This window comes from Mobula hypostoma, chromosome 15, assembly GCF_963921235.1.
Source record: "Mobula hypostoma chromosome 15, sMobHyp1.1, whole genome shotgun sequence".
NCBI lineage: Eukaryota > Metazoa > Chordata > Chondrichthyes > Myliobatiformes > Myliobatidae > Mobula > Mobula hypostoma.
This window is the reverse complement of record NC_086111.1, coordinates 62151403-62173835: the sequence shown is the minus strand read 5'-3', so window position 1 is coordinate 62173835 and position 22433 is coordinate 62151403. Positions and strand designations below refer to the sequence as shown.

At 43.9% G+C, this 22433-nt stretch overlaps 1 protein-coding gene across 2 annotated transcripts in view; it reads right to left on the bottom strand.

Moving 5' to 3' along the window:
• The window catches only part of LOC134356925 (protein shisa-5-like), a 107692-nt gene that overhangs the window by 70116 nt on the left and 15143 nt on the right, over window positions 1–22433 (bottom strand). Inside the window, exon 1 of one of the 2 annotated variants that reach the window (XM_063068177.1) lies at window positions 3625–4028. The exons of the other annotated variant lie outside the window; for it this stretch is intronic. Coding sequence (XP_062924247.1) covers window positions 3625–3635 — 11 coding nt within the window. The 5' untranslated portion in view covers window positions 3636–4028. Of the gene's footprint in view, window positions 1–3624; window positions 4029–22433 lie in introns of those variants that run through there. 2 annotated transcript variants of the gene reach the window in all.

The following is a 22433-nucleotide window of genomic DNA, read 5'->3' as shown; positions in this document are numbered from 1 at the left end:
CCCATTCCTCATCATCCTGGGGAACCAACATCTGACTTGATTATTATTCTCAGGACTCCTGAGTTTATTAGGTTCATCTTGTAAAGGCAAAAGAATTTTGGAAATGTCTCTCAAAAATACTCAAAGGAGGAGGTTTTTTTATGCAGTCAAACTTTACAATCGATTTTCTTAATCCCAAGAACTTCGAAAAGAAACTATTTTTGAGAGCATACATCTAGCAGAGACATACTGGCCAAAGCTTATAAGTTCAAAGTAAATTTGTTGTCACCATATACAATCCTGTGATTCATTTTCTTATGGGCATGCTCAATAAATCCACAGTAAAATAATAACTATAGAATCAATGAAAGACCACACCAAGTTGGGTGTTCAACCAGTGCACAAAAGACAACCAACTGTACAAATACAAAAAGAAATAAATAATAATAAAAAATAAATATCAGGAACATGAGATGAAGAGTCCTTGAAAATGAGTCTATAGGTTGTGGGAACATTTCAATAATGAGGCAAGTGAAGTTGGGTGAAGTTACTCCTTTTGATGGTTGCGGGGTGATAATTTTGCCTGAACCTGGTGATGTGAGTCCTGAGGCTCCTGGATCTTCTTCCTGATGGCAGTGGCGAGAAGAGAGCATGGCCTGGGTGGTGGGGGTCCCTGATGATGGATGCTGCTTTCCTGCAACGATGCCTCATGCACACGTGCTCAATGGTGGGGAAAGTTATCCCCTTGATGGACTGGGCTATATCTACTACTTTGTGTAGGATTTTTCATTGAAGGGTTTTGGTGTTTCCACACCAGGCTGCGATGCAGCCAGTCAACGTACACTCCACCACACATCTAAAGAAATTTGTCAAAGTTTTAGATGTCACGCAGCATCTCCGTGAATTCCTAAGGAAGTCGAGGCGCTCCCATGCCTTCTCTGTAACAGACATCCCACCCTGCAAAAGCTCATTTCAGGGAGGTCTGAACTGGAAATCTCAACCTCATAGCAGTCTGTGTCAATGAATTTGTTAATTTTGCAAGACATCAGATTCACAAGTGTTTTGTGAGACAGCTGACTTCTGAATTCTGTCTTAATGTGCCATGTTCACAATAGCTGCTGTCTTGGTTGATGAGCAGGCATAGTTTTTTGCTATTTCTGAATCAGGAAACATTTTCCTGAATAGCTTGCCTGTGTGCTTACACACCTGGAATGGCAGGTTATGCTCAACGCTGAAAGATGTAAAGTACACCTCAGCTCTAGTGACCTTCTCTGTCAGACTTTGGTTTTCTGCTGAAAAGAACTGTGAAATACTTGAGCAGCCTTCCCTGCGCTTAGCCTCCCTAATATGTTGTGGTCCCTAAAAGAAATAAAAGCATAAGGTGTATCCTTATTACAGGTGTGCGCCGCTTAACGTCCATTCGGACAACGTCCGATCGCATATACGTCTGTAGTCTCTCACACACACATCCCCACCACCCCACCCCCCGGCAATAGTTGGGATCAGAACTTAATTTTTTACATCGAAATGGGGGGTTTTAAATGAGTGATTTAGAAGTTCTGTATCTTCAAGTTCAAGTTTATTGTCATCTGGCTGATTGTCCACAAACAAAACAACCTCTGTCAGGACCACGGTGTAGCCACAATACATATATCACGCACACCACGTAAAACAATATATTACCACATTATTTAATAAAGTGTCATTCAAAATGCATATAAAGTTTGCAGCACAGGTAAACAGTTTGCTGTCCTAATGATGAGACCTCGGTGAAGGCTGGGTATTTATTAAAATCGTTTTTTCCGCTGAAAACGGCTGTGCTTAAACCCAGCCCATCGTGGGCTTCGATGTACCTGTAAGTGAAAGTGTTTCAGGAAAAAACCCTCGAAGAATTTGCTTGCTGTGAGCGCATTTTTAAAGATGTCTTAGCGGATGATTTTGGAATTTCATTCCAATTTAAACCCAGCTCTAATCCCCTTTAAGACGCCAACGCGCCCTGCCCGTACAAGACAGCCTTGCGTAGTCAGGTTGTCACCGGCAGCCTTGGGAATTTCTTCGCCAGGCTTTTGTACTTCATCACCAACAGTCATCCGGATGATTTCAGCATCATTACAGACGGCAGTAACTGAACTGATGGACTATGGAAAAGAGAGAGAGAGGTCGACTGCAAAGCCCGCCCACAGAGAAAACTGATAGGTCTACTTAGCACAAAGAGAGATCAAGCAGGATTCATTTATTTTCTTTCTTTCTTTTTTTTCCCTCTCCCTCTCTAAAAAAATCGATTTCCAGGATATTGTATATAATTTGCAGGCATCAGGGAGCCGCTATCGATGTGCGGGAGCCTACCGGAACTCCCGGGAGAGGTGGGATGTCTGCTGTAATTGCACTTAAGTGCTGGGCCCAGGATAGATCCTCTGAAATTATAAGATCAAGGAATTTAAAGTTGCTGACTCGCTCCACGACTCGTCCTCTTACGAGGACCTCCTCCTGAAGCGAATCACCAGCTCCATGGTCCTGCTGACATTGAGTATGAGGTTGTTGCTGTGTTCAGCTTCAGAACACGAACAAAGTCACTGGCTCTCACCATGCGCTGACCCGGTGGAACAAACACTCACCGACTCAGTTTAATTTCCCATCTGTAGGATGCTACCTTCAACATAAGGCACCTCCTCAGTACAACATGGGTGTGTCAATTTACATTAAATGCCCAGATCCCACAGCAGAGCTGAAACTCAGAACTTACTGAAAATTAAGCAAAACCAGACTCGTAGCAGCCGCTCAAAACCTTGTTCTGCACAATTATTCTACTCGTGCACAAAATGTTGACGTTACTAACAACCTGCATTTAATTCCCATCCCTATGAACCCAGTGAACATTTCAGTGAATGGTTACTCTTCAACCATAATGGCAAGAATGGAGTTATATGTAGGATAGACACAGCAGACGTTTTTTTAAAACAACATCCTTATAGTTTCATGGTCACTACTGCTGACACTAACTTCTAAATTGCAGATTTATTTAAATATTTGAATTTAATTTCCGCAGCTGCCATGGAGGCATTTGAAATTGCACTCCCAGTTTTTTAACTCTGGCACTTGGAAACTAGCCCAGAATGTCAACCGGCATGCCATTGCACCCCTTTGGGTGAGGGGGCTGATTTCCTTTGTGTATGTTGAACAATCAAATCACCAATGTTCTCAGATGCTCAGAATAGGCAGGAAAAGAACTCTGGACGTGAACTGTGAAACAATGGAAATTCTGAAGTAAAGACTACATTCCCACGTGCAGACAATCTTATTCCCCGGCCGAGTGTGGAGTTATACGAGAATCAGATAGCAAAAGATATGAAACTATTCAGGTTCTCAGTTCTGCCATCTATCTCAGAACACAAATTCAGTAAAGTACGCTGATGGAGTTTCCTGGCAAAAGAAAGGCAAGGAAAATATTAACACAGCAGCTTAACTCTGTGTTTCCTGGTTAAAGGTTGCAGCTTCAAGAGTAGTGATCCCCTATCGCAGGAAGTCACAGACAGAATTGCCTGCCGGCTGCCTTAGCATTACTCTCAAACACAGTCAGTCCTTTGTCAGCTAAAGGCGTGCTGTTTCAATTTACACACAAGATGCAAAAGGCCAGTTCAAACTTACCTAAAACTCATCTTGAATCCAGGCTGACTCAGGATCTGGAATCCCTTTGTGTTCACAGCAGATGTTCAGCAGTCTCCGAGGTCACGCAAAGCTCGTTAAAATGAGGAAGCATCAGTATATCAGATCAATACGGTTTTCTCCCGTTGATGAAAAATGCAACCGGGCTATTTGCCGTCAAGATAAGTCAGCGTTCCCAGAATCTTTAAGCACTAGTAGGACTGGCCGCTGCACAGACACGTTCACTCCCTGTTCAACAGCACTCAAATGACAAGGGTTAGCCACGCCTGCTACAGCACCCCTTGGGTACCAGCCAGTTAAAGACAGGCAGCCTTTCCTCACATTCATTTGCGATTGGCTCTGAGATGCAACCACTGCCGACAGCCTGCTAAGACCACTTTGTTTCTTTATCGCCCGCTCCAGATCACCATTTTAGAAAGCTATGTTTGAGTCAGAAGGGGGAATGGGAAATTCCTTCTGGAGATTCGTTAAGCACTTCCTTTGCCAGCTTGTCATCCAGAGTTCCTTGACATGCAATGAAGTGCACGGCCCTGCAGTGACAATTCTGCTCTCTTACGCCAAGAAAGTTTTATTTTTAATCGTGAATCACCCTGAATCAGCTATCCAATGACTCCTCTGCCTAATTCTACTCCTTTATCAATAAAAGCACAGCCAAGCTCTTGGGCGCCACTCAGTATTTAAAAGAGCTGCACTGGTGCAGGCAGCAGTAGGAAGAGCTGCCCTCTGATGATTAGATGGTATCCCACTCCGAGGAAAACAAGACGAGCCGGACAGGGACAACAGTAGAAATGTGTGCTACTGGCAAAAATATCGTTCATGACACCTGCAAGCATAATTGAGCAAAGGAGCGCAGTACACATCAGTACAATTACACTGCAAGGGAAAATGTACATGTGGAACTCTCTGTCTCTCAGAAACAGAAATTAATCTCAGCAAGTCTGGATTAAGTGTGCAGAGATGACCAAAACAAATAGGCAAACATCAGCAGTCCCAGAGAATATATTAGAGTGGAAAGGGAACCATCCTGAGACAGGAGGGCAGACATCCCAGCTCTCCCGGAAGTTCCGGGAGTCTCCTGCATATTAATAGTGGCTCCCTGATGCCCGCAAATTATATCCAATATCACGGAAATCCGTTTTTTGAGAGCGCGCGCGAGAGCGAGAGAAAGAAAGCAAGACAGAGCGCGCGAGCGACCATGAGAGAGAAAACGTGCACGCGAGAGAGAGAGAAAGCGAGAGTGCGCCATGGCAGAGTGTTCCAAAAAGAGAAAATATAAAACGTACATCATCCCAGACTACCCTAAAGTGAACCCCTGCCTAATAGGGGTCAAAATAATGATGGTGTTGCTCGCTGCACTGTTTGCAACAGTGACTTTTCTATTGCCCACAGTGGGTTAAGACTGTAAAAGACATGTTGAGGTGAGTTTAACAGGTGTCATTCGTTCATTAGCGTAGCTAACGTTATTTAAACTAGCTGGCTAGCCTCTCAGGAGCTACTCTATTGCAGGCATCCCACCTCTCCAGGAAGTTCCGGGAGTCTCCCGCAACTTGATGGTGCTACCTCCCTGAAATGAGTTTTTGCAGGGTGGGATGTCTGGGAGGGCCTCATGGTCCAAGGATGTAGCCAGAGCCTGGCTGCTGTCAAACACACTATAGTGTTAGCCTGAAGTTAGCAGATCACTCTGGGTGTATTCTTGGCAACTGGATAGGGAAAAAAACTGGAAGGAAAAAATAACATCCTGAGTCAACATCACAGATGAAGGACAGATTTTTGTTACGTTCTTTTGTCTCGATTCTCACCCCCCGCCGGGTGCCATTCACTGATTAGCCAGATAACCTCATTAACAGTTTAACCCCTGGTTTGATCCTCTCAGGGATACTCTCCCTGCAGCTCTACAAGCTGAATCTCTTTCCGTTTCAGTTCTGACAAAATGCCTTCCTTCTGAAACACCAACTCCCTTTCTCTTCTCACAGACACAGCATGACCTGCTGAGTATTCTCAGCATTTTCTGTTTTCGTTTTAGATTTACAGCTTTAATTTTTGGTTTCATAACTGTGCAATTCTAACTTGGTCGTCTGTTCACCAAGATTCAAAACCCAACTTCACCCTCAGTCACTATCTTCACATTCGTCAATTCTTTTAAAATTAAAAAAACTGAGCTGAATATACTCAGTGACAGGTTTAAGTGGCAGAAAATTCCAAAAGTGCAAAACATTTTTTTTCCCTCATTTCTAAATAGCTGACATCTTACTTTGAGATTGTCACCTGTGCTGCAACATCAAGGAAGCTGTTCAAAGTTCAAGATTCATGGCAAATGATGAATTATATGTAATGAACTGAGACCAAGGCTTTGGGCCTACTCCGTCTGTTCCAGAGATACGGGTCTATGGACTTAATTTGGTTCGGAATGCTGTTGCTTGCTTTTATTGTTTGCATAGTTTGTGCTTTTTTTTCTCTTTCTCTTTGCATTGGGTGTTGGTCTTTCTTTTTTTAAATTGGGTTCTTGCTGGTTTCTTGCTTTGTGGCTGCCTGTAAGCAGGCAAATCTCAAGGTTGTATAATTTCTATAAGCTTTGATAATAAATGTATTTTGAATCATTTGAAATTTATTATCTAAGTATATATATTATATCATATACAGCCATGAGATTCATTTTTTTGTGGACAATCACAGTCAGTACAATAAACACAATAGAATCAATGAAAGACCGCGCCCAACAGGATGGACAACGACCAATCTGCAAAATAAAGTAAATAAACTGTGCAAATACAAAAAGAAAGAGAAAATGATAAATAAATAAATAAATAAATAAATAAATAAGCAAGCAATAAATATTGAGAACTTGAGATGAAGAATTCTTGAAAGTGAGTCTACGGTTTCTGGAAACAGTTCAGAGATAGAGCAAGTGAAGTTATCCCCTCTGGTTCAAAAGCCTGATGGTTGAGGGGGGAATAACTGTTCCTAAGCCTAGTGGTGGGGGTCTTGAACTTTGCTGAGCTGTGGACCCTCTGTACATAAATGCTCTGAAGTCTGTCTCTTGCTTCAGTCAAGAGCTCCTTTAAAGGGCTGTTACAGGCGCTATGGAGATTATTGGAACTATTGCTCTTGCACCAGCCTCCCTCCCAGATTTCACTCTCGATAGAGACGGGCCTGTGTACAGGTCTCGACTCCCCAGATAAAGGTGACACTGTAAAATACACACACAAAATGGCCGAGGAACTCAGTAAATCAGGCAGCATACATAGGGGGGATTAAAGAGTCGAAGGGTCTCATCCCAAAATGCCCACGGTTTATTCCTGTCTATAGATGCCGCCTGACCTACCGAGTTCCTCCAGCATTTCGTGTGTGTTGCTCTGGATTTCCAGCATCAGCAGAATCTCTCGTGTTTATGATTTACAGCTAACGACATCTGTGTTTGAGAGTGAACAAGGAAGATGCATATTCATCCTCCTGAATTAAGGGAGTGTTTTCTTTTCAAACATTGTGGAAAGTAGTCCTTCTGAAGTATGTAACACACACGAAATGCAGGAGGAACTCAGCAGGCCAGGCAGCATTGATGGAAAAAGAGTAAACAGTCGATGTTCCGGCCCAAAACCCTTCACCGAGTCCATAAGTACCTCTTTTATGCATCTCTTTTCTTGAATGGCCTAGCAAGTTCCGTTAGGCTTTAATGGTCATATTGCTGCTATTGTTCCTTTCCACACCTTGTGGTGCATCAGGTGGCATCATTATGGTTTCCATAACATTTAACTCTTTTTTACAAAGCCGAGTTGCTAGCTCGATGCTAAACCCAGTAGAGATGAAAGGTGTGCAAGGGGCCAGCCAGATTCGAACTCGGGACCATTCGCCTCGAAGTCCAGCACTGATGCCACTACACCACCGGCCAGCTTATAGTTGACTGTGGATGCTCAGATTACGGAAATGGATCATGGCAGTTTCTGTGTTTTCTTTATCTATTAATTTAACGTCTTCTCACTAATGCCCACAGTTAAACAGGACAGTTTGGCCTGTTGAACTCCCAGGGTCTGCAATTATACAGTTGGTCAGATTTGGAGGTAGAGGAACAAACATGGTCTCCACTTACAACCAGACCACCAAAAACCCTGCTCATCATCTGCCCTTGCTTGTTGGCAACCCTATCCAGTTGTAAACCTCGTGCTTATCAGACTCAATCAAGTCCAGTTGACACAGAGGACTGATGCAGTATGAGAGAATTTGGAAGTTAAAAGAGAATAAGATATCGGGGCAGAATTAGGCCATTCAGCCCATCGAGTCTGCTCCGCCATTCCATCATGGTTGATCCCTCTCAACGCCACTCTGCTGCCTTCTCCCCATAGCCTTTGATGTCCTTACTAATCAACCTATAAACCTGATTCTGATTCAACATCTGCTTTAAATGTACCCAATGGCTTAGCTTCCATAGCAATCTGTGGGAAAGAATTTCACAGATTCACCACCCCCTGGCTTAAAAAAAAAATCCTCTTCACCCCTGTTCTAAAGGAATGTCTTTCCGTTCTGAGGCTGGGCCCTCTGGTCCTAGACTCCCCCACTATAGGAAACAGCCTTTCCACATCCACACTATCTCGGCCTTTCAATATTCGATGGGTTTCAATGAGATCCCCCAATATTCTTCAGAACTCCAGCGAGTACAGGCCCACAGCCATGAAATGCACGTTTCATTCCAGTATCATTCTCATGAACCCCCTCTGGGCCCTCTCCAATGCCAACACATCCTTTCTAAGATTAGGGGCCTAAAAATGCTCACAATATTCCTAGTATTCTGACAAATCCTTCAAACTCTCAGCATTACATCCTTGCCTATATCCTAGTACTCTCAAAATGAATGTTAACATTGTATTTGTCTTCCTTATGGTTTGTAACTCTAAACATAAAACCAATTGGAAGAAAAACAAGGGAGTCTGGAAAATGAGTCTAACTGTTTTTACTTTAAGTGAGGCGCCTCCATATGATGTGGTGGTGGAATGACGTATGCCATTTACGTATGTTTACGTATAGCCCATAATGAATCATTTAAACAAACAATGATTAATCAATCAATATAGTTACAATATTACTCAAATATTACTGAAATATTAAATACACAACATTCCTTTCCACCAACTCATCCTGCAAGTTAACCTTTAGGGAATCCTGCACTAGCCCAAGTCTCTTTGCACATCTGATTTCTGAGTTTGCTGAACATTCATTTGAAGTCCTTCTCCCTATTTCCTCAACACTACCTAGACGTTCATCTATCTTTGTGTCATCTGTAAACTTGGCCACAAAGCCATCACGTTAGGATGCGGATCCTAACGTGATGGATCAGGCATCATCTCGGTATCAAGGGAATTTAATTCCTTTCGGTTCAGTGTTAACTCAGCATACTTGTCGCTATCCGGACCCAGAGAGGATCAAGTCAAACCGAGGTCCTCCCAGTCACTCTGCTCCTGGATCTGGCCATCCAAAGGTCCTGACAGCAGCCACTAAAGGTCCTTCAGAGACAACCTCTCTCCTTTTGTCCGAGGTTACATTCACGTCTGGGTGTCCCGGAGAAGGAGCGTGCAACGTCAACTGTTGAACGGTTGCTGGGACTGGGGAGCATTGCAAGGGCTGAGCAAGGTGGTAAACATCTTAAATTAACTTAGTTTTGGTGGATGTTATTTTAAAATTTAGTAAAACAAGAAGTACTTTGCAGACCAAAAGAACAAACCAAGTTATTGGACAAAACCAATGTGGTCTATAAAATCCAATGCGGGGACTGCAGCAAAGATCATGTTGACCAAACTGAGAATAAAATACCCACAAGGATCCGTGACCAGCAACTGGCTGTAAAGCAGCACGACCAACTCTCCCCAGGCTCTGCTCATGAAGATGGAGAGGGGCACAAAATTAACGGGGCAGCAGTGAAAGTCAAGGCGCATGCAAACACGCGGCACGCAGAGAGCTCCTAGAAGGGTGGTTTTCCGTGAACAATCCTGTAAACAAACACACAGGCCTTGATCCTAGTTATGAACTGATGCAGGCACAATTCCGGACCACAACGCACAAAGTCCGCCACGCAACCAGATTTCCTCCCCGCGTCACAATCCACTTTCCAAAATGGCGACCGATCAGCTGAGTGAAAGGTATATAAAGTCCACACATTCAGAGTTCACACTACAATCAACAGTGCACTGACTCCTCGCATGCCGACAAAGCGTTAGCAAGTAAATCACCAAGATCGGAGAACTCAACCCAGCCACATCTGCACTCCTCACAATGCTCTCTCATTGGTAGGAAGTACTGAGATGCAATTGACTCTCTCGGACAGTGCATTTGGGTACCTTCAGTGAGAAATTGAGAGAGATTAACAAAATTTCCAGCCGGCAAACAGCCAAACACGTAGAAGGTCACTGCTGCGATCACCTTGGCGGACACCTGCACTGCAATTTAATGATGTCACCTCCGATGTGTGGATCTCCAGTGATGTCCCTGAGGTCAAGTTGCTTCCTGAACACCCTGGCTGTACGTTGATCCTGTCAAGAGCTCTTCTTCCTCTTACAGGACAGAAGCAGGGTCCTTCCATCCATAATGCGCTAAACTCACTAAGCAAGTGGTACTTAATCCCACCTGCCTGCACGTGCTCAAAATCCCTCCATTCTCTGCACATTTGCGTGTTTATCTAAGAGCCTAATAGATACATCCATTGTATCGACCACCACCACGCTCAGCAGTTCCTTCTAGGCACCAATCAATCGTGACATAAAAACTTCCCCTGCACATCTTAACTGATCGTCTCCCATCTCACCTTGAATGCAGGGCCTCTGGATTAGACATTTTGACCCTGGGAGAAAGGTAGCGGGCGCCTATCCATGCCTCTCAGAATTTCATAACCCTCTGTCAAGTCTCCGCGGGGCCTCGGCGGATGCAGAGAAAGCAACCTGAGTTTTCAGCCTCCTCACCCACCAGTTTGCCGTGTTTACTCTGCCAGTAAATGCTGCCTATCAAACTAAATTCTGTTCGTGCACCGTGCCTCGAAGCAACAGGTGTCGGCGGAGATATCAAGGGCAGGTGAATCAGAATCAGAATCAATATCAGTATCACCGGCACATATTGTGAAATTTGTTGCCTTTGCAGCAGCGTACATTACAATACATAATAAAAGAGGGGGAAAAACTGAATTACAGTAAGTATATATATTTACAGTTTTTATATATTTAATATATGTTTGTGTGTCTGTATACACATACACACAGTTAAGTTAAATAACTAAGTGCAATAATATAACATAGAACATAGAAAACTAGAGCACATCACGGGTTCCTCGGCCCACAATATTGTGCCAACCGTGCAACCTACTCTAGAAACGGCCCAAATTTTCCCTAGCGCATAGCCCTCTATTCTTAGATCCATGTACCTACCTAAGAGGCTCTTAAAGACTCTATTGTATCCACTTCCACCACCGCCACTGGCAGTGCATTCCACACACCCGCCACTCTCTGTGTGAAAAACTTACCCCTGACATCCCCTCAGTACCCATTTCCAAGCACCTTAAAACTATGCCCCCTCGTGCTAGCCAATTCAGCCCTGGGGAAAAGCCTCTCGCTATCCACATGGTCAATGCCCCTCATCATCTTATAAACCTCTATCAGGTCACCTCTCATCCTCTGTCGCTCCGAGGAGGAAAGGCCAAATTCACTTAACCTCTTCTCAAAAGGTATGCCCTCCAATCCAGGCAATGTCCTTGTAAGTCTCATCTGCACTCTCTTTATAGTATCCACAAATCCAATAGAAATAAAAAAGTAGTGATGTCGGGTTCATGGGTTCAATGTCCATTGAGAAATTGGATGGCAGAGGGGAAGAAGCTGCTCTGTACCGTTGATTATGGGCTTTCACATTCCTGTACTCCTTCCTGATGGCAGCAATGAGAACAAAACATAACCTAGGTGATGGGGGTACTTAATGGATGCTACCTTTTTGAGACATCCCTTCTTGACGCTGTCCTGGATACTACAGAGTCCAGTGCTCATGGTGGAGCTGATTAAGTTTACAACTCTCTGAGCTTACTTCGATCCTATGCAGTACCGCCCAGCCGACCTTAACGCCATTCAGCACCAATCACACCACCCCCTCAAAAAATGCAGGAAAAGGTCAGCAAAACTATTCCCTCCCTAATCTGAAAGTAGCTGATTATCCCTCTAGAGGCTGGGTTTCAGAAAGTGGACGGTGAAGCGTTGCAGTATGATGGTTGTGGTTTGTTCTGCCTAAGGCTTGAACATTTCTACAAACCTTTGGTCATCTACCCTATTTTATGTCTCTATGGCTTGGTTTCAATTACTACCAATTAATTGCTTGTGAATAATTGCTTTACTCCAAGATCCAGATTAAGAAAAGATTAATTGTCTGCACACAAAATGCAGACAGGCAAGGATGCAGGGAAATAAAGAGCCATGTTTCGGGCCGAGACTCTTCATCAGGACTGGATAGGAAGGCTGAGGAAGCCAGAATACAAAGGCGATTGGGAGAGGAAAGAGTACAAGCTAGAAGGTGATAAGTGAAACCAAGTGAAGAGGGAAGGTAAGTGGGTGGGGGGAAATGAAGTGAGAAGCTGACAGGGGTAGGTGGAAAAGGTAAAGATGTGAAGAAGCAATCAGATAAGAGAGGAGAGTAGATCATGGGAGAAAGTGAAGGAGGAGGGACAACAGACAGAGGTTATAGGCAGGTGAGAAGCGACTAGATAAGAGCGAGCCGGAATGGGAAATGGAAAAAGAGAGGACGCAGGAACCAGAATTTAGAGGAATTGATGTTCATGCCATCAGGTTGGAGGTTAGGCAGATGGAATATGAGGTATTGCTCCTCCAAACTGACAGTGGCCTGTAGAGGAGGCCATGGAACAACATGGCGGAATGGCAATGGGGATTGGAATTAAGGAGATTGGCCACTGGGAAATCCTGCTTGTTGTGCACGGAGTGAAGGTGTTCCACAAAGCCATGCTGACCCGCTCAGTTCCTCCACTATTTTCTGCGCTACCCTGGATTTCCAACATCTGCAGAATTTCTTGTGTTTATGAATTACCCATGATCAATTTCCTCATCAAGATAGTGTGTGATAAGGAGGGAAAGCTGCAATGGAGGAAATGCCATGAGCCCTAGTCTTTTTAATTGGAAGAGACAACAAGGTACAAAGGAACTTTGGTGAATAACTGCAGGAAAATTGACTTAAGAGCTTCATGTGGTCCTTCAAAGGAGCAACCTCTGAGGTTAAATATGAGCAAATTTAGAGCTAAGGTCCTGGACAAACAGATCTAAATACAAATGAAACATGCTGGAAACAGTCAGTAGATAAGCCTTTTTTTCTACCTTCACAGGAGCTGCCTGACCTGTTCAGCATTTGCTTTGGTAACAAAGGTCCCGATATTTATAAATACACTCCAGACAGCAGTCTGTAAACATCCTCGATGAAGGGCACTGGATTGTTATCAGCATCAATATTACAAGACTTGTACATCATGAGCATTTAATTTTAAGTATTGAATAAAAAGCACTTTGTGTCTGGAACTTTCTTCACAACTCGCTATTGATTGACATTCTCATTAGAAGATTTCTTAAGGCTCTTGAGATTTGAAAGTGGTTCTGCCTCCCTTTTCCCCCAGATTGCAGAGACAGCTACTCTATCCCCCTACCGTGCAGTGAACTGATACTAAAAAAGAAGATACAAATGTCAAAGAGTTTACAGAAGTCAGCATAGTAGCAAAGAAGTCCCAGGGAAGATGTTTACCATTCTTTAGTCAACATGGATTCCACACTGTGTACAAAGCAAAATTTATGGTCAAAATAATATTGTATTATACAACAAAAGGTGTCACTTCCAGAACAAAATAGTTTTTTCTTAACGCAAACACGAGAAAATCTGCAGATGCTGGAAATTCAAGAAACACACACACACAAAAAATGCTGGTGAACGCAGCAGGCCAGGCAGCATCTATAGGAAGAGGTACAGTTGATGTTTCGGGCCGAGAACCTTCGTCAGAACTAACTGAAAGAAGAGATAGTAAGAGATTTGAAAATGGGAGGGGGAGGGGGAGATCCAAAATGATAGGAGAAGACAGGAGGGGGAGGGATGGAGCCAAGAGCTGGAAAGTTGATTGGCAAAAGGGATACAAGGCTGGAGAAGGGAGGGGATCATGGGATGGGAAGCCTAGGGAGAAAGAAAGGGGGAGGGGAGCCCAGAGGATGGACAGCAGGCAAGGAGTTATAGTGAGAGGGACAGAGGGAGAAAAAAGAGAGAGGAAAAAAAAGGGGGAAATAATTAAATAAATGATGGGGTATGAAGGGGAGGGGGGACATTAACGGAGGTTATAGAAGTCAATGTTCATGCCATCAAGTTGTTACCCAGATGGAATATAAGGTGTTGTTCCTCCAACCTGAGTGTGGCTTCATCTTGACAGTAGAGGAGGCCATGGATAGACATATCAGAATGGGAATGGGACGTGGAATTAAAATGTGTGGCCACTGGGAGATCCTGCTTTCTCTGGCGGACAGTGCGTAGGCATTCAGTGAAACGGTCTCCCAGCCTGCATTGGGTCTCGCCAATATACAGAAGGCCGCACCGGGAGCACCGGACACAGTATTTTCTTCATATATTTAAACATCAATTTCTCAAATTTCTAGTAATTTCTCCCCCTTTCCCCCTTCTCTTTCTTTTTCTATTCCCCATTCTAGCTTCCCTCTCATCCCTTCTTTTTTCTTCTCAGCTGTCCATCACCTCTCTCTGGTGCCCGTCCTCCTTCCCCCTCTTCCATGCTCCACTGTCCTCTCCTATCAGATTCTTTCTTCTTCAGGCTTTTACCTCTTCCATCTATCACCTCCCAGCTTCGTACTTCATTCCTCCCCCCCCCCACTCACCCCCTCACCTATCAACTTGCCAGCGTGTGCTTCTTCCCCTCCCCACATCTTCCTTCCTCTTCTGGCTTCTGCCCCCTTACTTTCCGGACCTGGTGAAGGGTCTCGGCCCGAAGTGTTGACTGTTTACTTCCTTCCACAGAGGCTGCCTGACCTGCTGAGTTCCTCAGCTTTATAGGTGTTTCTTCAAAACCTGCCACTTTTAGTCCCTGAAAAAGAGCGTTTCACTTCGTGCTTGCCACGTGGCACTGTCACTGTCTGATAATCAGCCCATGTTTTCAGTCCAGCCAAGATGTGGTACAGCTGCACCAATCTGATCGAAGGTTCTCATGGGAAACAGAAACAGTGTCCTTGTCAGATCATGTGTCCTCCCAACCTCTTCCATCCATCCAATAAAGCTGCAGCCCATCCTGTGGCTCAACTCTCCTTTCCTGCACTCATTACACCCTATGTAAATAGTCATAGTCATAGTCATAGTCATACTTTATTGATCCCGGGGGAAATTGGTTTTTGCTACAGTTCCACCATAAATAATTAAATAGTAATAAAACCATAAATAGTTAAATAGTAATATGTAAATTATGCCAGGAAATAAGTCCAGGACCAGCCTATTGGCTCAGGGTGTCTGACCCTCCAAGGGAGGAGTTGTAAAGTTTGATGGCCACAGGCAGGAATGACTTCCTATGACGCTCTGTGTTGCATCTCGGTGGAATGAGTCTCTGGCTGAATGTACTCCTGTGCCCAACCAGTACATTATGTAGTGGATGGGAGACATTGACCAAGATGGCATGCAACTTGGACAGCATCCTCTTTTCAGACACCACCGTCAGAGAGTCCAGTTCCATCCCACAACATCACTGGCCTTACGAATGAGTTTGTTGATTCTTTTGGTGTCTGCTACCCTCAGCCTGCTGCCCCAGCACACAACAGCAAACATGATCGCACTGGCCACCACAGACTTGTAGAACATCCTCAGCATCGTCCGGCAGATGTTGAAGGACCTCAGTCTCCTCAGGAAATAGAGACAGCTCTGACCCTTCTTGTGGACAGCCTCGGTGTTCTTTGACCAGTCCAGTTTATTGTCAATTCGTATCCCCAGGTATTTGTAATCCTCCACCATGTCCACACTGACCCCCTGGATGGAAACAAGGTGGAGCTTGTAATCTCCACCAATTTAAATGAAAAATTCTATCTTTAGGCATCTACTCTAGAACATTTAAAATTAAATCATGAGGCATTACACATACACACACACTAAAGTGAATAGTAAGTTCTACTGTTTTTTTTTGGCACAACCTCCTCTACAGAAAGAGGGAAATGGGGTGTTAATTGTGTTAAGGGACTGTAAATTATGGCACCATAACCTCATTTCAACACAGGATTATCAGATCACTGCACTCTTCAAAAGTTAAATAAAGCTCCAGAAGTGCAACAAAATGTTTCAACTGGTTGCCTCTCTGTAACTAACACTTTAATGTGCCTTCTGAGAGTGAAAAGCATATGTCAAACACATGCTCGCCCAAGTTTATGACATGGGAATAACAGTGAGATAATTGGTGCTGTTGGTTCCTCAGGCTGGTATAGTCATGGATGGTAATGGGGATGAGCTCCCACTACCTATTAAATGCTCCCAATGGCACGAACGTCAAATAGCCTCTGACGACCAGGTCCAATTCCTGGCTTTTACGTGTGGCGTAGCTACTAAGCCCAGTGGAACCATTTCTACTGACAGGAGAAGGGACAAAGGCGGGTTACTGGTGCTTTAAAACCAGTCGCTTCAGGCAGATGCTGTTCGTCAGCCATAGCTGGCAGCTCGTCTGGGAAGTCTCAAGCCTCTGCGGTCTTGCGGTTATACCCACTAAGGAGGGAAGGCTCGGGGAGTAAACGCCCGAGGGAAAAATCCAGAGCTGGAGTCCCTGAGGCAGCCCTACCTTGAGTTCAACGCTGACTGGTAACTCCTAGCAACACATTACTCTCCATATTGTAATCCCCTGGATTTGCGTGTCTAGACCGCTAGGACACAATATCCATGGTCGACTCCGACCAACACGGGCCTCAGAATCGGTGCTGTTGACGAGGAGATGATCACAAAGCAATTTCCATACATGAAGTAAATAAGAGGTCCCTGTACAATCTGTGCCCATAGTTGTCTATTATAATTCTTCCAAGCCAAGAAAACTCCCCCTGCACGTAAACAGCAAGAACCTACTTACATAATACATGATGCCAGAGGTAGTTGTGGCACGTCTACTCACATGCAAGTGAAGTTTTCTCAAATCAAGCTCTTTTTTGGCAGCTCCTTGGGACTGAGGATGATGTGCTTTCATTCTGGTTTTGTGGCTTCAGAGGCGGCCGAGAAGGCCCACCTTATGAACCACAGACTCTTCCATAGTGGGCATGAAATGGCTGTACGGCCATGTTGGATTTGTTCTGTGTGATGAGACACTTCTTATGCAAGGCTTCTGTGAGTTCTCAGTGAATGGCTAAGGACATCAAAGCCATGCCAAATGATCCATCACATTATGCACCTTTAGGCTAAAGGTTCCGAGCAGTCAGGGGGAATCTTGTACTTCTTCAAAAGAAGTTTTAATTACAGACTTTCTGGCACAGTAAAATAGAGGGTCTTAATCATTCTGACAGGTTTTTGGATACTTTATAAAGAAAGAAACAATTTTAAAAGCTTTTATTACATCTTCTTTGCCCCATTTTCCTTCTCTTTTACTTTTTAGTTTACATCAATTTAATTATTCCAGATTACATTTGCTGATTTAAACCCTGTCTGCTTCAATCTTCTTGGTCAAAGAGGCAATGTGGTAGTTGCAGCACAGATCCAAACGCTAATTGTTCATTGCTTCCTATAAACTTTGGGCAGACTGAAGTCTCAGTTTATAAAACTAATGCCTGAGGTGAACTGCAAATCCAGATTGAATGCAACTTTGAGGAGACGAAGTATTCTGCGCCTTTGTTTTGATGTTCTTGCAAAAAGATTCTGAAAAGACCGTAAGACCATAAGATATAGGAGCAGAATTAGGCCGTCTGGCCCATCAAGTCTGCTCTGCCATTTCATCTTGGCTGATCCACTTTCCCCCTCAGACACAATTTGCTGCCTTCTCCTCCTATCCCTTCATACCACGATTAATCGGGAATCTTGGTGGTGTAGTGGTTACAGTACAGGCGACCCGGGTTCATTTCCTGCCGCTGCCTGCAAGGAGTTTGAATGTTCTCCCCATGACCCCGTGGGCTTCCTCCAGGTGCTCCGGTTTCTTCGCACTGTCCAAAGACGTACCAATTGGTAAATCACTGTAAATTGTCCCGTGATTGGGCTCGGATTAAATAGGGGGATTGCTATCAGCGTGGCTCAAGTACCGGAAGGGCCTATTCCACGCTGTATCTCAGTAAAAATCTATCAACCTCTGCCTTAAATATACCCAATGACTTGGCCTCCACATCTCCCTGTGGCAACAAGCACCACAGATTCACCACTCCCTGGCTAAAAAAATTCCTTCTCTTCTCCATTCTAAAAGGATGCCCCTTTATTCTGAGGCCCTGTCCGCTGGTCTTAGACTCTCCCACTGTAGGAAACATCCTGTCCACATCCACTCCACTGAGGCCTTTCAACATTGAATAGGTTTCAATTGGATCACCCTCATTCTTCTGAATTCTAGTGACTACAGGCCCAGAGCCATCACACACTCCTCATATGACAAGCCTTACAACCCTGAAATCATTTTCATGAAGCTCCTTTGAACCCTCTCGAAAGTCAGCACATCCTTTTTTTTTTAAATAATGGACCCAAAACTGCTCACAATACTCCAAGTGAGACTTCAGCAGTGTTTTATAAGCAAGGAATCCTGCAACTCAGATTTTTAAATTTTCTCTCCGTTTAGAAAATAGTCTACGCTTTTAGTTCTACCAAAGTGCATGACCATACACTCTCCGACGCTGTATTTTATCAGCTACTTCTTCGCCCATTCTCCTAATCTATCTCAGTCCTTTTGTAGCCCCTCTACTTCCTCAAAACTACCTGCCCCTCCATCTATCTTCAAATCATCCACAAGCTTGACCATAAAATGATCAATGCAGTCATCCAAATCAGCTGTCCCAACACAGACCACTGCGGAACACCATTAGTCACTGGCAGACAACCAGAAAAGGCTCCCTTTATTCCCACCTTTTGCCTCCTGCCAATCAGCCAATGCTCTATCCATGCTAGTATCCTTCCTGTAATACCATGGGCTCTTAACTTGTTAAGCAACCTCATGTATGTCACCTTGTCAAAGGCCTTCCAAAAATCCAAGTACAAAAAATGTACTGGAAAATAAACCCACAGGATAATTTACAGCCAACAGAGCATTACGTTGCTTCCTGTCTTGGAGGTCTAATTTGGAAACTTCATTTTATAAGTTAGATTTAAGAGAGCAAGTTTGGACAAAGACAGAGAGGCGAACAACAGCACACCCAAATCATTGTCAACTCTCTAGCTCCTAGTTACGCAAATCCCATTTTGTTATTTTCAACACTTGTATCAACCTGCCCTCAGGTTCTACCACAGCCATGGCATGTTACCTACACACTAAGGGCAATTGACAGTGGCAATTTACCATACCGACCCAGAAGATATGAAGACCTGGTGGAAATCCAGGCAGTCTGTGGAGAATGTGCAAAATCTGCACAAAGATCACTGGAGATTAGGACAGAACCAGGGTCGCCAGGACTGTGAGACAACAGCACTACCTGCTGTATCAGTGTGCACTCTGTTCCCAGATAATCTGTTAAAAAAAACAGTGCTCTCTCCGTGGTCTCTTTTACATAATCATTCTTAAATATCTAAATAAACTCAGAGCAGTTGTTGAATGCGCAAGAGAGATTTGTGGGTCTGTTAATATTGTGCCAGGCAGCTTAACGCTAGTCCGTATATCAAATTACAATGACAACAGTAATTCCCCAGCATCAAGAGATAAACACTCGCACACAACTCTTCCCCGGATTCATTTTAGGGCAGCTTGCACAGCTGTTCGCTTCCAACTCACAGCTAACGGCCAATCTTATCTGCTCACTTAATGATCACGGCAAGCATTAGACAACACCGCAGAGTAGGATTCCAGCTGTCTTTTGACCACTCACACCGGAATTAAGTTCCAGGTCAGAATGGTGCAGTGCCAGCCTGCTCCACTGTGTGAGGGACTTGTGAAGACCACCAATCCCCCATCCCCAATCCGCAGAACAGCCAAAGGAAGGAAACCTCCAATTAAATGTATCTAGGTTCTAGAACATGGCTTTGCACTCGAAGGGAAGGAAGTTCGGCACAAGTATCTTTTTACCCTCTCCTCCAATTAACTCAGCAACAAATTCTTGAGTTTCTAACCGTAGTAAGTAGAATTGTTGCTACCTGAACTCCAGGTCAAAAGACAAACAAAACGGAGTAAAGAAATGTAATGAAATTCAACTTGATAGTACAGTGGTCAGTGAAACTCCATCACAGAACCAGCGATCCCTGATCGGGATTCTCTTTCCTCCACTGCCTGTAAGGAGACTGAACGTTCTGCCCGTGACTGTGGGTTTTCCGACTTCCTCCCACCTTCCAAAGATGTACAGTTAGGGTTAGTGTTGGCATTGGAAGTATGGTGACACTTGTGGACTGCCCTCAGTAATTTGATCTGATGCAAAACAACACATTTCACAGTATGTTTCGATGTACATGTGTCAAACAAAGCCAAACTTTATAATCTTTACCTTCGATACCAAAGCCAATTTCACATCCATGGTTAAGGCTGGTGATGAGAAAAATTCTGTTGCCTTTTCCCCCTAGAACAGGAGTTACCAACCTTTTTTATGTCATGGACCCCTACTATTAACTGAGGGGTCTGTGAACTCCAGGTCGGGAACCCCTGTTCTTGGGGCTATTTGTTACTATCAATGTTGAATGGTGCTACTATTAAAACACATTTCTGGAGAGGAGTCATATTCTTCATTCACACAAGAAGCAAGGAAGATAAATCAATAAATCTCAACAGCTTGAATTTATGGTGTATATATTACAGAGTAAAAATAATATAAGACTGTAAGATATAGGAACAGAATTAGGCCATTTTGCCCATCGAGTCTGCTCCACCATTTCATCATGGCTGATTCATTTTCCCTCTCAGCCCCAGTCTCCTGCCTTCTTCCCATACCCTTTCATGCCCTGACTAATCAAGAACCTATCAACCGCTTCTTTAAACATACCCAATAATTTGGCCTCCGTAGCCGCCTGTGGCGACAAATTCCATAGATTCACCACTCTCTAGCTAAAGAAGTTCCTCCTCATCTCCATTCTAAAAGGATATCCCTCTATTCTGAGGCTGTGTCCTGTGGGCTTAGACTTGGCCCACCAGAGGAAATATTTGCCCCACATCTGCACTATCGAGGCCTTTCAACATTCAATGAGATCCCCCTTCATCCTTCTGAATTCCAGTGAGTACAGGCCTAGAGCCATCAACTGCTGCTCATATGATAAGCCTTTCAATCCCTGCCTCATTTTCATGAACCTCTTTTGAACCCTCTCCAATGACAGCACATTCTTCAGAACAGAATATGACAGGAGAGTAATTACAGCTTGTATTAATGTAGCTCAGGGGCTCACAACGTTTTTTTATCCCATGGACCAATACCATCAAGCAAGGGGTTCATTGACCCGAGGTTGGGAACCCCCAAAGTAGTATTTCCAATGCAGCAAAACATTTCAAGATGCTTCAGAGAGCAAGATCAGTGAAACACAACACTGAAACTTCTAATGCAATTTTTAAAACCAGTCACCAAAAAGATGGCCAAAGAGGGAGATAAATATTACAAGGCACCTCAAGATGGGTTCAGGGGATTAGGGAGAGTATTTAGCATCCACCAGCCAAAAAAAAAAGAGCAGCAGAATGATGAATGATTAAAGTCCGGCTTCTCCAAAACCAGGACTGGTAGGGGAGGGGAAGATGCTTGAGGATTGTGGAGTTGGAGGACATTGCAAAGGAAGGGAATGAAAAGCAAGGGCTTTTCTCTTTGGAGTGAAGGAGGATGAGAGGCGACTTGTTAGAGGTGTATAAGATGATAACAGGTATAGACTGAGTGAAAAGCCAGAGACTTTTACCCAGGGCGCAAATGGCTGATATGACGCAGCACAATTTTAAGGTGGTTTGAGGGAAGTATAGGAGGGGAGTTGTTAGAGGCAAGTTGTTTACTATTTACACAGAAAGCGGCGTGCGCGCGAAACACACTGCCGGGGTGGTGATAGAGGCAAGTGCATTCGGGGTGTTTAAAAAACTCTTAGATAGGCAAATGGATAGTAGAAAAATGGAGGGTTATGGGGGAGGAAAGGTTTAGATTAGATCATATAGAGGAAGTCATAAAGTTGGCACAACATTGTGGGGCTGAAGGGCTTGTACTGTGTTCTATGTTCCACATTTAAGACCATGGAGAGATCTGAATGCAAGCGAGCGTAAGTCAAAAAGGACCAAAACTGAGGCATAACGGAAACCTGGAGCACAACTTGATGAGAATTTTACATACTCGTTTGTTCATGGAGAGTATTCCAAGTTATGTCGGCCTGAAATGTTTTGGAATAATCCAGTCTTAAGATAACAAAGATATAGAGAACAGCTCTAGCAGCACAAACTCAATTAGGGACTGCTACAGAGGTGGATATAGAGAGGCACAAAATGCAACTCTGGATTAAGAACTACATTACGTTCAATTTTATTCCACAACACATCAGACTCAAGTGGCCTCCTAATTAAATTTTTGCATGCTTCTCCTGTTCTGAAAATGCTTAAGGAATAAAATTCCTTTGACAAGTTATTTCTTCACTTGCACACATGCTCAAGGCACTTTTGTTATTAGAGAATCCCCTGCATTGGATAAACCTAAAGTTACCTGCTTCAAATA